Genomic DNA, 15,846 nt, shown 5'->3' with positions numbered 1-15,846 from the left:
AGATATATGGAGAGAAGAAGATATAAGGAGAGAGGGAGAGAGAGAGAGAGAGAGAGAGAGAGAGAGAAAGAGAGAGAGAGAGAGACGCCAGCCGCTGCTGAAGGAGAAGCAAGATGCCAGCAGACTGGTAACATCACGGCCATGTGGCAAAACATAGATGAAAAGAAATGGATTAATTTAAGATGAAAGAGTTAGCTAGCAAGAAGCCTGCCATAGACCATACAGTCTGTAAATAATATTAAGCCTCTGAATGATTATTTTATAAGCAGCTTCGTGACTGCAGGGCTGGGTGGCACCAGAGAAACCTTCTGGCTACAGGCTTGTGAGACAGAGGCCTGAGCAAAAGCACTTGCTCAAGTGTGATGGTCTGAACTCAATCCCTGGACCCAGGGTAGAAAAAGAACAACTACAGTTTGTCCTCTGACTTCTATGCACACACATGCAGACATACACACAAAATAAATAAATGTAAAAGAAAGCTATCTTTACTTTGAAGTACTAGTTATGTGGTATTATTGGATTGGAAAACTGGAGTATTGCTTTCCAATGCTGCAGTTTGCTGATGTAATAGTGTTGTTTGAAATGAAAGTGTGTGCAGGCGAGTGAGACAGGTCTGCTTGGGCTCATCCTTACTCTCGTCCAGTGATGGTGGACATCCATGGTTCCCAGCATCACGTGGCCCAGTGCACTCATACCAGAGCGGTCTGTGAATACGATGGTGCATCCTGATGATAAAACACAAACCTGTGGTCATGGCCCAGAGGATTCATCCTTATAACACTATGCAAATAATTACTTAAACTGAGTGTATACACTCAGGATTAAATCTAGTAGATCCTAGAAGCTTGTGTTATGTTTCTGCTTTATTCAAAGGAACAGATTTAAACATTTATTTTATTTTACATTTCTTTCTGAGATAGGGTTTCTCTGTGTAGCCCTGGCTGTCCTCAAACTTACAGAGATCTGCTTGCCTCTGCCTCCTGAGTGCTGGGATTAAAGGTGTGCTACCCCACCCACAGATTTAAATATCTAACTCTGATAAAGTCTTAGTTTTGTGCTACAAATTATAGATGTGTACTACAGATGTTCTGAAAGAGAGTGGACAGCCAGGCAGCAGTAGCGCACGCCTTTAATCTCAGCACTTGGGAGGCAGAGGCAGGAAGTTCTGAGTCTACAGAGTGAGTTCCAGGACAGCCAAGATTATACAGAGAAACCTTGTCTTGATAAACAACAACAAACAAACAAATAAACAAACAAAAAAGAGAGTGGACAATGGTTACCTTTTGCATTCCGAAGTGGCTCCAAATTCTGCTGTGCTAGGCGGCTAAGACTGTGCAGCTGGCTACAGCGATGGGCAACACCCCAGCCCCTCTGCCACCTAGGCCAACAGACACAGCTACATTAACAGCAGTACCGTGGAGGATGAACAGGCTCTCACCCCAACTGTCTGATTCTTGAGAAGGTCAACCGCCTCTTCCTGAAGCAGACAGACATCATGTTTCAAATGATCTTATGTTTCTAAGATGGTTATTGTCTCTCTTAAATTTTTGAAAAATCATTCCTATTATTCTTATCGCTGTGTCTGTGTGTCTGTGTGTGTCTCTCTGTGTAGGGGGCTTATACCATAGCACTTGGGAGGCAGAGGCAGGCAGATCTCTGAGTTTGAGGCCAGCCTGATCTATAGAGTGAGTTCCAGGACAGCCAGGGCTACAGAGAAACCTTGTCTTGGAAGAAAAAAAGAGTTGCATTGGTCATGGTGTCTCTTTACATCAATAAAATACTGACTAAGACAATGTCAATGTATGCAAAGATCTAAAAAAGCAAATATATTGTTTCTATCTTAAAATAAGAGGATGGGGCTTGCTGTAGGGTTTGATGCTAGAGCATATACTTTGAGCAAGTATCTAGGCCCAGTCCTCAACATTATGCAGGCACATATATACACATGGAGGAAGAAGGGAACTGATTTTACAGGTTGTCCTCTGTTCTCCATACATGTGCCATGGCATGTGTACACATACACACACACACACACACACACACACACACACACACAAATAAATAAATGTAATAAGAAAGTTCAACTATCATACCCAAAATATCAGAACTCAAATCTTCTGTGTTTTAAACAAAAACGTATCACAGCATTCATACAGATGAATTCTGACTATATCCATAAAATGACAATTGAAGATTATTGGTTATCAGAGAAGTTAAAGAGCCAAATACTGACCTATTAGAAAGTGTCAACACCAAGTAATTTCTGTACTTTAATTACTGTTTTTTTTTTTTAATTAAAAACATTTTTTTGAGACAAGGTTCTCATTAGGTCCAGGCTAGTCTGAAACTTGTTATATAGCCAAAGATGACCTTCGTCTTCTGATCATTCTGTCTCTACCTCTTTAATGATATGATTTATAGGTGTGCACCACCATACCCAGTTTTTGTGGAACCCAGGGCCCAGTGTGTACTAAGTAAGCACTTTATTAACTGAACTATATTCATTCCTGCATATTTGAATGTGTGTACTAGTGTGGAGGTCTGAATGAGAAAGGCCTCCATAGGCTCATATGTTTGAATGGCTGTTCACTAGTTGGTGGAATTATTTGAGAAAGATTGGGAGGTATGGCCTTGTTGGAGGTGGTGTGCCACTGGGGATAGGCTTTGAGGTTTAAAGCCCAGGACATTCCTAGTGAGCCCCCCTCTCTCTGCCTCATGGTTGTCTCAACGTCTAAGCTCTCAGCTACTGCTCCAGCACCATGCCTGTTTGTGTGCCATGCTCCCCACCATGATGGTCATGGACTCACTCTCTAAATTAGATGTTTTCTTTTGTAAATGGCCTTGGTCGTGGCGTCTCTTTACAGGAACTTAGACAACTGGATACTTTATTACCTGATGTCTGAAAGTTGCAGAAGCTCAGAGAGTTCATTCTTCAGACGATCCAGCTCCTTCCTAAGTGGCAAACTGTTCTTCAGCTTTTTAACAGCAATTTTCCCATTGCTACCTAGCCAGGACCTAGACCAAAACCAGAGATAAACTCTTTACCTTCCTTCCAGTACAGCACACAGGTGACTGGAGATAGAGGCCAGCAGCCGAGCACATGCCTAGAGCAAGTTAGGCCCTAGCTCCATCCCTAGAACAGCAAACAAAAATTAACCAACCAACAAGTCCCTGGACCTGGAGTTACAGACAGTTGTGAGCTGCTATGTGGGTGCTGGGAATTGAACATGGGTCCTCTGGAAGAGCAACCATGTTCTTAACTGCTGAACCTTCTCTCCAGCCTCCCAGATCTTCACTTCTTTTTTTTTTTTTAAGATTTTATTATTTATTAAGCATACAGTATCCTGCCAGTGTGTATCCCTGCAGGCCAGAAGAGGGCACCAGATCTCATTACAGATGGTTGTGAGTCACCATGTGGTTCCTAGGAATTGAACTCAGGACCTCCAGAAGAACAGCCAGTGCTTTTAACCACTGAGCCATCTCTCCAGCCCCAGATCTTCACTTCTAACAAGCCTACTTCAAGAGGCTGCCTACCCTTGCTGGGTCATATTACAGTTATGGCAGCTTCTTTTAAGTATTTCCTCAATTAAAGAATGCTTTGAGGATTAGAGCAGGGTGGCTCTTAGAAGGCGCATCCAGAGCACAGCACTGCCTCCCTGGATGATGTCTGCTGCTGTGCTAAGAACAGTCAGACACAGGCATGCTTGTTACTGCCTGCAGTCTTTGACTCTCCAAAGGAAGTCTAGAGAAATAAGATACCTGGGTGGAGTCTGGGGGTAGGGGGATGAAAAAGTAGTGTATGCAGTGTGTGTGTGTGAGTGTGTTCACACAGAATGAGAAGGTGACTGAGCCAAGGGAAACGTATCAGATGTGGGAGTAGGTGGGCATTTGGCATGCCTGTGCAAAAGAAAGCTCCAGGAGAGGAGAGAAACAATTTTTTTTCCCCCGAGACAGGGTTTCTCTGTGTAGTTTTGATGCCTGTCCTGGATCTCGCTCTGTAGACCAGGCTGGCCTCACAGAGATCTGCCTGGCTCTGCCTCCTGAGTGCTGGGATTAAAGGCGTGCACCACCACTGCCTGGCGGGAGAAACAATTTAAAGAGTAAATAGAGTACTCATACAGCTCCTCATGGGGATGCCTGAAAAATTGTGGGATATGTCCATGATACCATGCAATAAAAGCCATGCTAAAGAGAGCTCAAATTTGCCTGACAAAGCCTTTAGACAGAAGATGATTCAATCAACCATTTTAGAGTGAGCTGAAGCATTAAGATGTATCAAGTTTACAACTTGCAAAACAATGAAGTCATTATGAGTTTATCAAAGATTTATCACAAATAACCAGTATGGAGTTGTGCTGGGAACACAGGGAAGATAACGTCTTCATTGTAAAAGAAGACTTATCTAAAAGGAGAACAGAGTATCAGAAACAAAGAGGGCTCAGAAATTAATTTCAGCTGGAAGGTCCTATACAATGGGCATGTGGACCTGAATCTGAGACATGTGGGTAAGAAGGGAGGGTGTGCCCATCATGTAAGTGCACAGGTGAACCAGATGTCCAAATAGATGGTTCTACAGAGGGGAGGACCTGAGGCACAATGAAAGGGAAGAGGGGAAAGACCATGAAGGGTTTTGCAAGGCAAAATGAGGAATTGGGTCCTTACGGCTAGGTAAATGTGCTCATTAATTTTTGATTCGTTACTTGGTATATCAATTAATCCTGCCCATACCCCCTTTTAAGACTATTAGTTTCCCAAATCAGGCATACTAGCATAAGCCTTTAATCTCAGCACTTGGGAGGCAGAGGCAGGAAGATCTCGGTGAGTTCAAGGTCAGCCTGGTCTACAGAGTGAGTTCTAGAACACCCAGGCCTACACGGAGAAACCCTTTTTCCAAAAAAAAAAAAAAAGAAAAAAAAAAGATGAATACTGGGTTGCAGGCTGTGCATATTGGCACACATTTTTAATTTCTGGAGGGCAAGGCAGTTGGATCTCTGGAAGTTCAAGGCCAGCTTGAAATGCACAGAGTTCTAGTCTAGCCTAGGGTAACCAGTGAGACTCTGTCTCAAAAACAAAACAAAAGCAAAAGTACAGGTATCATAAATCTAGTGTCAGCTTGAGGACACTTAGTCTACACTGCAGTTCACTTTCAGGGTTCCTTTTCTTGCAGTATTGTCTTCTCTCATGTTTCCTGGCCTGGACCTTCTGTCATAAAATTACACTTGCTTAAAGCTACACTCAAACTCCATAAAGCATAATAATGGGTTCATGTAAGTCCCTGAGATATCAATGTTCAAATCATGTAAAGGCCTTTGTATAATGTTAACTATCTACCATAATGCTATGTCATTATTAATTTCATCTATGAAGCTAAGAAAGAGTCTAATGACAGGTTCACTACCATGTCACGACAAATAGCTACTGACAACTGGACTGATTAATAGTGATCAATTTCCCCTGACTTTAATTCCTGAAACAGTAGTTTACAAAGCTGCTCTCTTCCTTAAGGTACAGAGTAAGCCACAAGAGTCTGAATGGAAAACAAAGCATGCTTTGAAGAAGTCAAGAATCCACAGCAGCACTGGGTGGTGGTGGTGCACACCTTTAATCCCAGCACTCGGGAGGCAGAGCCAGGCGGATCTCTGTGAGTTTGAGGCCAACTGGGCTACAGAGTGAGTTCCAGGAAAGGTGCAAAGCTACACTGAGAAACCCTGTCTCGAGAAAAACAAAAGGATCCACAGCAGCGTGGTTCATCTAGACACAGGCATATTCAGATGTTTTTAGTACATGCTAAGGAAGTTAATAAGAGCACTCTAAAGTCAGGATAGTCCTCTCACTGCTAAGTCACTGCAGACTGCACCGACTGCGTTTCCACGTGACACTCTGAATTTGCTAGGCTGACCATTTAGCCCACCACATTGTATTTATTCCAACCAAGATTTACTTTGTTTTCCTAGTGTTCTTCCACTGAGCCACACCTTCCATTTCCATATTTATTCCATAGTTTTAAAATTCATGTCATTAAAGGTATTGGGTGGGTTCTGTGAACACCAAATGCAGGTTAGTGCTCATTGATGATGGGCATATTCCATATTCTTGAGAACTCACTATCTAGGACAATGCAATAAAACAAAGTTTATCAAATTAAAGAAGGGAATTTTATTGAATATTTAGATGAAGAGATTATGAAAAATCAGCTTACATAAGAAACCTTGAAGAACATTGCTGAATTATCTTTTTCTAGTTCCAGTCATTATTTTGTCACCTAGCTATCTTAGTTCTGGGTCCCAGGGACAATCTTTAAACAACGAATGTTCACTCAGCCTAGGTCTGAAACTCTTTAATACTTTATCCTTAAGCCCCTTAGCTTGAGTAAGGTCCAACACCATCATTTCTGTTTTTGTCTTGAATTAAACAATCTAATTTTTTCTATATCCTTTAGCCAGGTACTCCCAGCACTGTGTTGGCCTTGACAGAGGTCAAGGTAAGCAAACAGTATCCTCTGAAGGTATATGCAGACTTCTAGCCAGCTGAACCATTGTGCTGAGTGCACATGCACAGCTGTCTATGTCCACTGTCCCTTCTGGATTGCTAAGCTAGCACCTGTATGTGGCTATATCACTGCCCTTCACGTCTACCCTCACTTCCTGCTGCCTCATCCCTTCTGCTCCATCATTAAATCATTACTCCCAGATCTCCATCTTCCTCTAGCTTGTTTCCAGAAAGGAATCTAGACAATGGAGCATACTTAGAGGTGATGTGACTATCAGTCATAAACACAGACAAGTATCACAGCTAGACTCCTGCCTCAGCCGCACTTGTCTCCCTCTCCACTACTTCCTCTGAACCTTGTGGGGGATGTAGCTAGACGACAACAGCTGTGGCGGGCCACAAGAATATATTATAGATATTCAGCTGTGTATTAAAGCTATACTTTGACCAGCCAAGGGTCTGTCAAAAGGCAAGCCATTTATTATGAATATTTGGTGTTATCTACCCTTTAATATTTCAGCTGTCTTCTGCTATAAAATTCTTGCATGCTCAAATATTTCCAGACCAATTGGCAAACAGTTCAGCTCCTCAGACCTGCTGAACTTCTAGGTAACTAATTTCCCTGCTGAAGCCAGTACTTGGATAAGGTCAGGTAGGCAAAGACAAGCTGGCAGGAGATGCATAGCTTTGTTTCTTGTGCAAATGAAGCTCAGACCATCCCCTCACCTTGAGGCCTAGTGGCTCTCCAGAGCAACTGACTGAGAGCAAAAGAGATTTTTACATATTAAGGTGGAAGGTAGAGCAACATTCCTGAGGAGGCAGAGAACCACTTGGCCAGGAAAAGAAAGATAGGCATTTTTCTGTAGAGTGGACAGAACGGCATGACCAGGGAGAAGAGAAGAACACAGAGGTAATGTAGATGGTAAGGCAGAACTCTTGAGCCAGGAGTATAGAGCAAGTAGAGATGGAGGGAGAAGAAACAGGATGAAGATGAGGCTGGAAGCATAAGAGCTTAGTCGTTAGCAGGAATATGAGATGGCAGTAAATGAGGGGACAAAGAGGAACTGAGTATCAGGATGGAACAGAAGCTATGGAGACAGGATTTCATCCCAGAGAAATAAAGTAGACAGATAAAGAGCTTGGCGTATCTAGATTTATTCTTGTCCTGAATGCCTGATGGAGCTGTAGCTGAATAGATGGAATTTTATCTTAGAGGAATAAAGTTAACAGACATAGGAGCATAGTGTACACAGATTTTTTTTTCCCCTCAGATATTCTACACCGGACATAGTGTTGTCCCCGGACCCTGGGTAATCCATAAACAGCTCTTGTATTAGAACAGATAATACACCGGAGGTTCAGTGGCAATGGAGAGCAAACAGAAATGTCTTAGGTTACGGTCAGTTACTGGCTTCTTTGAATACAATCACTGAAATGGAATGGGACTGCCTTTAAGGAGTCTATTAAAAAAAAGCATTAGGATTAGCTGGGTGGCACAGGCCTTGAATCTAACCACTAGAAGTTAGAGGCAGACAGATCTTTGTGACTTTGAAGCCAGGCTGGTCTACATAGTGAGTTCTAGGCCAGCCACAGCTACAGAGTGTAGCCTGTTTAGAAACACAAACAAACAGCTAGACAGTGATGGCGCATGCCTACAGAGGCAGGAAGATCTTTGTGAGTTCGAGGCCAGTCTGGTCTACAGAGTGAGTTCCAGGAAAGGCTCCAAAGTTACACAGAGAAACCTTGTCTGAAAAAACAAAACAAACAAACAAACAAAACAAAAAGGCTTATTATGCAAAAATACCAAACTGCTATGTTAAAATAATGAATGATAATATATTGATGAATATCATTTGTCTTTTTACTTTACAAAATGGGCTCATATTGTGCATAGTGTTTTACAACCAGCTTTTTATACTTAACATTACATTATGAACCTCTGTCCCAACGAAAAAACAAGTACAAAACCATAAAGTTATCAAAATATTAATGGCAGCTTACTAAATTAAGTATGTCAAGTATTTCATACATATATACAGAGAGAGAAGAGAGAGAGAGAAAGGGAGAGAGAGACAGGGTCTCATTATGTAGCCCTGGCTGGCCTTGAACTCACAGAGATTCTCCTGCCTCTGTTTCCCAAATGCTGAGATTAAAGGAAAGCACTATACATCCTACTCATATCCAGCTTTTAGAATGTAAAAACATCCTTTTACAATCACCCATTCAAGATGATATTTTATGATTTCTTTCTCTTCCTTCCTTCCTTCCTTCCTCCCTCCCTCCCTCCCTCCCTCCCTTCCTCTCTTCTTATCTATCTATCTATCTATCTATCTATCTATCTATCTATCTATCTGCTTATTTTGAGACAGGGATTCATTATACATCCCAGACTGGCCTGCCTTGATCTTTTCTTCCTGACTGCCTTCCAAAGGCTGAGATTACAGCCATGTGTCACCACAACTGCTGTGTTTTTCTGTAAGTATGAATTATTAAATTTAATCAACTTTGAACCCTCCAAATAGACTGGAAATGCCCAATGTGTAAAGAATTGATTTAAAAAACTTGTATCTTGGGGCTGGAGAGATGGCTCAGAGGTTAAGAGTACTGATTGCTCTTCCAGAGGACCTGGTTCAATTCCCAGCAACCACATGGCAGCTCACAACTGCCCGTAACTCCAGTCCCAGGAGATCTGACACCTTCACACTAATGCACATTAAATAAAGTTAAATAAATTATTAAAAAAAAAACAGAACAAAAAACATATCTTTTGCATGTATGGTATTAAACAATAACAAAAAATGGAAGTGTTTTTGCAACTTTAAGCAAGAAACATGAAATACCTTTTTTCATGGCTTCTGTATCAAATATATTACTAAAATTTCTTTTCTTAGAAAACCAGAACTACATTTAAACATGAACTATATAAGGCTTTTTAAACAAAACCTTTTACTTACATTAGGGTTGTTTCCACTCTTGAGACATGTTCAAGGTCTTCGTCAGGGTCCTTGAACCCAGTAAAGGAATAATAGGACCTATGCCATTTGATGGGTCTGTCAGGCATCCCTATAGCTTCCTTGAGAGACTGGGAATGCACATTAGTGTTCAAGCTTTGGATGTGTTCAACAGACAAACTGCAGGAGTTGAGAATATACAATACTGTGCTTAGCAGATCGCTGGTGTGCAAAGTAAATCTGACTGCCCGAAATCCTAGAGAATATAATTCCCCAAACAATTAATACAGATGATTACTTGTTTTACCTTAGAATCATTTTTCATGAAACAATTAAAAATTAAAATCTTTAAAAATATTTTATTATCCATTAAAATTCACCCCAGCAAATGGAAAACCACTTTCTCTTCCAAACTCTATAGCAGCATTCTCATCTTCATGGATTCCTTTCTAGTTTGGCACCAATGAGTACACTCACCCTAGCTGAGATGGGGATGGAGACTCTTTTCAGTGCTGCCCATGAATCTTGTCACTAAAGAGAGGGAAGTGCTCCTATGTCCATCACAAATCTTCTAGCAGAGAGAAGGTCACATAGGGACACCTGCATTGGCAGTGCATGCTAGGGGAAGGCCCAGGCTATATCTACCTAGTGTTGATGGTCACAGAAACTCATCTTTAAAATTTTTTAAAAACTTATGTGTGTGTGTGTGTGTGTGTGTGTGTGTGTGTGTGTGTGTGTGTGTGTGTATGATGTAAGTGCAACATATGCATGCCTGGTGCACAGAGAGGCCAGATGAGGGTGTAAGATCTCCTGGAACTGGAGTTACAGACTGCTGTGAATTGCCACGTGGGTTTTTGGAATTGAACTCAGGTCCTCTGGAAGAGCAGCCAGTGCTTTTAACCACTGAACCATCTCTCCAGGCCCCACCCCCAACTTTTAGATGTAGCTTGAAAATTACATAAGGGAGCTAGAAATATAGTTAGTTCAGTGGCAGAGTTCTTGCCTAGAATGTATGAGGCCCTAGGTTTGGTTCATAGCCCCAACAAAAAAAATAAAATTCTATTAAGTATTATTATTATTTTAGACAAGGTCTAACTATGTAGCCCTGGCTGGCCTCAAAATCATAGATAAATGCCTGCCTCTGCCTCCTGAGTGCTGGGATTTAAGGTGTGTGCTATGACTCTGGGCTACAAATACTTTATAAGCACATGCTCATTGTAAAGTTTCATACACATGAGTAAAAGTCTATTAACAGGGATATAATCTCATACCTTTACTAGATATAACCATTGTTAACAGTTGGTACATAGTCTTCAAACAACATATATTAAATAGGTAGCTAACTGCACATGTGGATACTCACAATTAAAATAATTAAAACTAAGCTGGGCATTGCTGTGGGATGGTCTGTATGTCAAATGTGTTGCTGATTGGTCAATGAATAAATCACTGATTGGTCAGTGGCCAGGCAGGAAGTATAGGCGGGACTAACAGAAAGGAGAATTGAGAGAACAGGAAGCTGGGTGAGTGAGACACTGCCAGCCGCCATGAGGAGAAACAGCATGTGAAGGTGTCGGTAAGCCACGAGCCATGTGGCAAGGTATAGATTTATAGAAATGGATTAATTTAAGCTGTAAGAACAGTTAGCAAGAAGCTTGCCACGGCCATACAGTTTGTAACCAATATAAGTCTCTGTGTTTATTTGGTTGGGTCTGAATGGCTGTGGGAGTGGCGGGTGTCAGAGATTTGTCCTGACTGTGGGCCAGGCAGGAAAACTCAAGCTACAGGGCATGGTGATACAGGCCTGTAATTCCAGCTTTTGGGAGAGGTGGAGGCAGATGGATTGGGACTTCAAAGTTATTCTTAGCTATGTAGTGAGTTTGAGGTCAGCCTGGGCCAAGAAACTTTTACTCAAAACAATAAAACCAACCCTGTTTTCCCCTGTCCCCACAAATCCACCAACACCACTACTACAAAAACATTTAAATAAAACTTAAGGGGCTGGAGAGATGGCTCAGTGGTTAAGAGCATTACCTACTCTTCCAGAGGACTCAGATTCAATTCCCAGCACTCATATGGCAGTTAACAATTGTCTGTAACTCCAAGATCTGACACCCTGACACAGACATACATGCAGGCAAAACTCCAATGTAAGTAAAATAAAAATAAATAAATTATTAAAAAAGTAAATAAATAAAACTTAAAATCCAGTTCTTTAATCACATGAGCAAGCTTTCAAATACTCAACAGTCACATGGTTAGTGTTCGCCATACTTGAGGGTCCATCTGTGGGATACTTACTTTCCTCATACAAACCCTCTTGGACAGTGCTGGTCTAAACCTTTTCTATACACTTCTCTGAACTGTATATGACATAATGCTTATGTGTTTCTATAAACATACACCGATTCATTTTAAATTGTTCCTTTTAGTACAGATGGTATCATTATGATCTCTTATCCATATGTGAACCTTTTGCCACTTAACTTGGTGACCTTTTGATGAACCAGGCTAACTCCATCTTAAAATTAAAAGCCATCATGTTATAAGGTCAAAATAAGTTCATTTCTGTTTTCTGTAAAACTTGGGTTTGACTATGTCTTGATCCATTTTTCTGGAATTTTTTTTTTTTTTTTTTTTTTGGTTTTTCGAGACAGGGTTTCTCTGTGTAGCTTTGCGCCTCTCCTGGAACTCACTTGGTAGCCCAGGCTGGCCTCGAACTCACAGAGATCCGCCTGGCTCTGCCTCCCGAGTGCTGGGATTAAAGGCGTGCGCCACCACTGCCCGGCCATTTTTCTGGAATTTAACATGTTCCACACCCTATACTCTGACACCTCCACCCTGATAAAAATATTCTGCCAAATAATTTTGAGATGTTCAACCAACTTCCTACATAAACCAATATCTCAAAATCTCTCAACCCTTTGAAAGCACTATGCCTTGCAATTTTGGGGCTACAAAAACCCTACTTCCTCCTATGTTCAATGCCATTTTCTCAAACCCTGCTTTAGGGAGATAGCCCTGTCTAACAGAAAATAAAGCTTGCTTAATTTGACCAAAAACATTTGGGTTGGTGGTCTTTACTCTCATTCAGTGGGATTAACATCTTCCACATCTGTATGTATAAATGAGCCTTATTCTTTTCAGCAGCTACATGCTAGTCAATTTAATAACCACAGCATGGCATATTTATCACTTCCAATAGTGATGGGCTTGAAAGTAATTTTCAAAATTCCATGTGAGACTGAACTGTGCTTGCTCTTTGCTTGCCTGTCGTCCTTCCTTTCTGGTTGTCTGTGCTCATGTGTGCACCTTCATGTCAAGGTCAATGTCAACCTTGGGTGTTGTTCTACGGGCACTGTCAATCTTATTTTGAAGGATCTTAGGTGAAGCTAAGTGGCCAGTGGGCTCCAGGGGTCCTCCTGTTACCTCCCAGTGCTGGGATTGCAAGGCATGCTATCACAGCTGACTTTTCTTTATGTAGATGCTGGAGATAGAGTTCAGGTCCTTATCTTGTATGGTAAGCACTCTGCTCACTGAACTATCTCCTCAACCTTCCTGAGATGTGCATTCTTCCTAAGAGCCAGAGCTTAACTCATTCTCGAAGACATACTCTGCTTGACATATACATACACAATATAGAACATTGTAAAGTGAGAAAGGTTTTCTTAACAGGATCATTTGATGGTAAGGTGAGGACTACTGGTAGGAGAAAAGAAAAATTCAAACTTTTTCTTTGAAGGCCAGGAAGAAGTAGCTCAGACTTAAAATAGCTGAATTAGTAGCTCCATAGGCACACATCCAACTCAAGACGCAGAAGCTGGAGGACTCTCTCTGAAAGAGTCAACTTTTGTCCACACAGCAAGATCCAGGCCAGCCAGGGCTATACAGTGAGACTCTGGCTTTAAAAAGCAGGGATTGGGAGAGAGCTGGAGAGACAGATGGTTCTGCATTTGCCCTTGCAGAGGACCTGGGTTCAATTCCCAACACCCATATGGTGTCTTACAAGAATCTGCAATTCTAGTTCCAGGAGATCTGATGTCTTCTTTTGATCTTGGGCACCAAGCCCATGAATGTGATACATAGACATACATGCAGGCAAAATAATCACCTAAAAAATGACTAAATCTAGCTGGGTGTGGCAGCACACACCTTTAATCTCAGCACTTACCCTGTCTCAAAGGGAAAATGGGAGACAAGCTTCTTCATGCTCTGTTGTGGGCTATGTAAATTCAGACTTGTCCTTCTTCGCACTGGGGATTGAAACTAGGGCCTCACACACTTAGACAAGTGCTTTACACATGAGTGCTGTTATTCCCAGCTGTGGTGATATTGTGTTCCCCAAAATATTGTGCACTCTAATAAACTTATCTAGGGTCAGAGAACAGAACAACCACTAGATACAGAGGCCAGAAAATGGTGGCACACACACCTTTAATCCTAGCATTCCGAAGGCAGAGATCCATCTGGATCTCTGTGAGTTCAAAGCCACACTGGAAACAGCCAGGCATGGTGACACATGCCTTTAATCCCAGGAAGTGATGACAGGAAGCAGAAAGGTATATAAGGCGTGAGGACCAGAAACTAGAAGCTTTTGGCTGGTTAAGCTTTCAGGCTTTGAGCAGGAGTTCATCTGAGATCAATTTGGATGAGGACTCAGAGGCTTCCAGTCTGAAGAAACAGGATCAACTGAGGAATTGGTGAGGTGAGGTTAGCTGTGGCCTGTTCTGTTTCTCTGATCTTTCAGCGTTCACCCCAATAACTGGCACTGGGTTTGATTTTACTAATAAGAACTTTTAAGATTCGTGCTACACCCAGCCCCATATAAACTTCTAGAATGTACTGTGTTATGATCTCAAAAGGAATCCCAATGATCTAAAGGACATGTCCTATCGTACTGGACAGCAGCCTGTGTCATAGATGCAGTAATCAATGAATAGATAAGCTAAAATGGAAATCTGTGTAACAGTCCTGGCTATCCTGGAACTCAAGCTGTAGACCAGGCTGTCCTCAGACTCACAGAGATCCTCCTGCTTCTGCCTCCGAGTGTGGGATGGGAGGTGTAGGCCCTCATGCCTGGCTGGCAGAAGCACTGTACTATGTACAGACATCAGTGTAAAAAGGTCAGCAGTAGGCAGAACAGCACCTGATCATTTCAGTTTGCTTTTCTTTTTAATTGTTATTTGAGCTATAGACTATTTTGTAAGGGAGATATTCTGATTTCTTTTGGTGTATAAAAATGCTTTACATATTAACACTATCTGTAACCTAGGATGGTTTGGAACCCACAATCATCCTTTCTCAGGCTCCCCACGCTAGGATCCTGGCACTACTGTTCCTGGCTATTTTGAATAAAATCCAGAGTCAGATGGGAGAAACTGCCAAGAAAAAGAATCTGTGACTTTTGACCTCCATTATCAATCATGGGAGAATAAAGGACAAGAAAAAATACATTATCAAATGCTAGTCCTTAGGCTGGATGGAAAGCCACCTTTAACATGAAGAGAGAAGTTTTCATTTTTTTTCTTTAATTTTTTTTTTTAATTCATTAAAGGGAGAGCTCGAATGCAGCCCCCCATTACCACAAATTATGGAGTTGATTTTCTTGAATTTGAGGAAATCACAGGGTCAACACACTCAGAAGGCAATAGATGAGCCTTACCCTGGGAAAACCACCTTCCTGATCATGGAATCTCTCCTGGTTTTGAGATGGAGCCCTTCCTTTCCATCTGAGGTTCTGAGGGGCTATGAAGGGTTTTCTACACAATGTTGCAACTCTCATTTTAATAATCAAAGATAGAGTCAGGAATCACAGGCAGAATTGTAAGTATTTTCTATGTCTCAAAGACCTATTAAAAATCAGTGAATCTTTAAATTATTTAAAAGTCTTTAAAAAATAAAGTTATTTCCTCAAGGATAACCAAAAGGACAGATATTTCAAGAAGGGACAGGGCAGGCTTTTTTTTTTTTTTTTTTTTTTAAGGCAGAGTCTTGTTATGTAGCCCAGGCTAGCCTCCAACTGGTAGTAATTCTCCTGCCTTAGCCTCCTGAGTGCTAACATATCCAGCCCTTCACAATTTTTTTTGTCTGTTTTTAAGCTAGGATCTTGCTCTGACTATCCAGGCTGGCTGCAAACTCAGTCTTCTTGCATCAGCTCCCCAGGACTAGGGTTATAGGTGTGCACCCACAGCTAGAGGTCTATTTGTCAACCTTACTACATCCTGATGCAATCAATGAAAGCAGCTGCTTAGAAAGAAGGCTGTGTAGAAACAGCATCTGGTAGAAGTTTAGAGACTTGAGTTCAAGACCTTACTCCATCTCTGTAGTCTTTGAATGTAGGGCAGCTATCACTAGGTCACAAACAGTTAAACATTTCTACCCTCACAGGATCAGTAAGAGGAGGAAT

At 41.6% G+C, this 15,846-nt stretch overlaps 1 protein-coding gene and 1 pseudogene across 1 annotated transcript in view; both read right to left on the bottom strand.

Annotated features, from left to right (window-relative positions):
* Tcaim (T cell activation inhibitor, mitochondrial) overlaps window positions 1-15,846 on the bottom strand; it is a 34,203-nt gene that overhangs the window by 8,798 nt on the left and 9,559 nt on the right. The window contains 4 exon segments of the mRNA XM_052725323.1: window positions 634-725; window positions 1,281-1,378; window positions 2,893-3,015; window positions 9,444-9,696. Coding sequence (XP_052581283.1) covers window positions 634-725; window positions 1,281-1,378; window positions 2,893-3,015; window positions 9,444-9,696 — 566 coding nt within the window.
* LOC128105980 (uncharacterized) lies at window positions 14,991-15,145 on the bottom strand (annotated as a pseudogene).

The sequence above is a fragment of the Peromyscus californicus genome, unplaced genomic scaffold (assembly GCF_007827085.1).
Source record: "Peromyscus californicus insignis strain IS unplaced genomic scaffold, ASM782708v3 Scaffold_11__1_contigs__length_118956290, whole genome shotgun sequence".
Classification (NCBI taxonomy): domain Eukaryota; kingdom Metazoa; phylum Chordata; class Mammalia; order Rodentia; family Cricetidae; genus Peromyscus; species Peromyscus californicus.
This window is presented reverse-complemented; position numbering and strand designations above follow the sequence as displayed.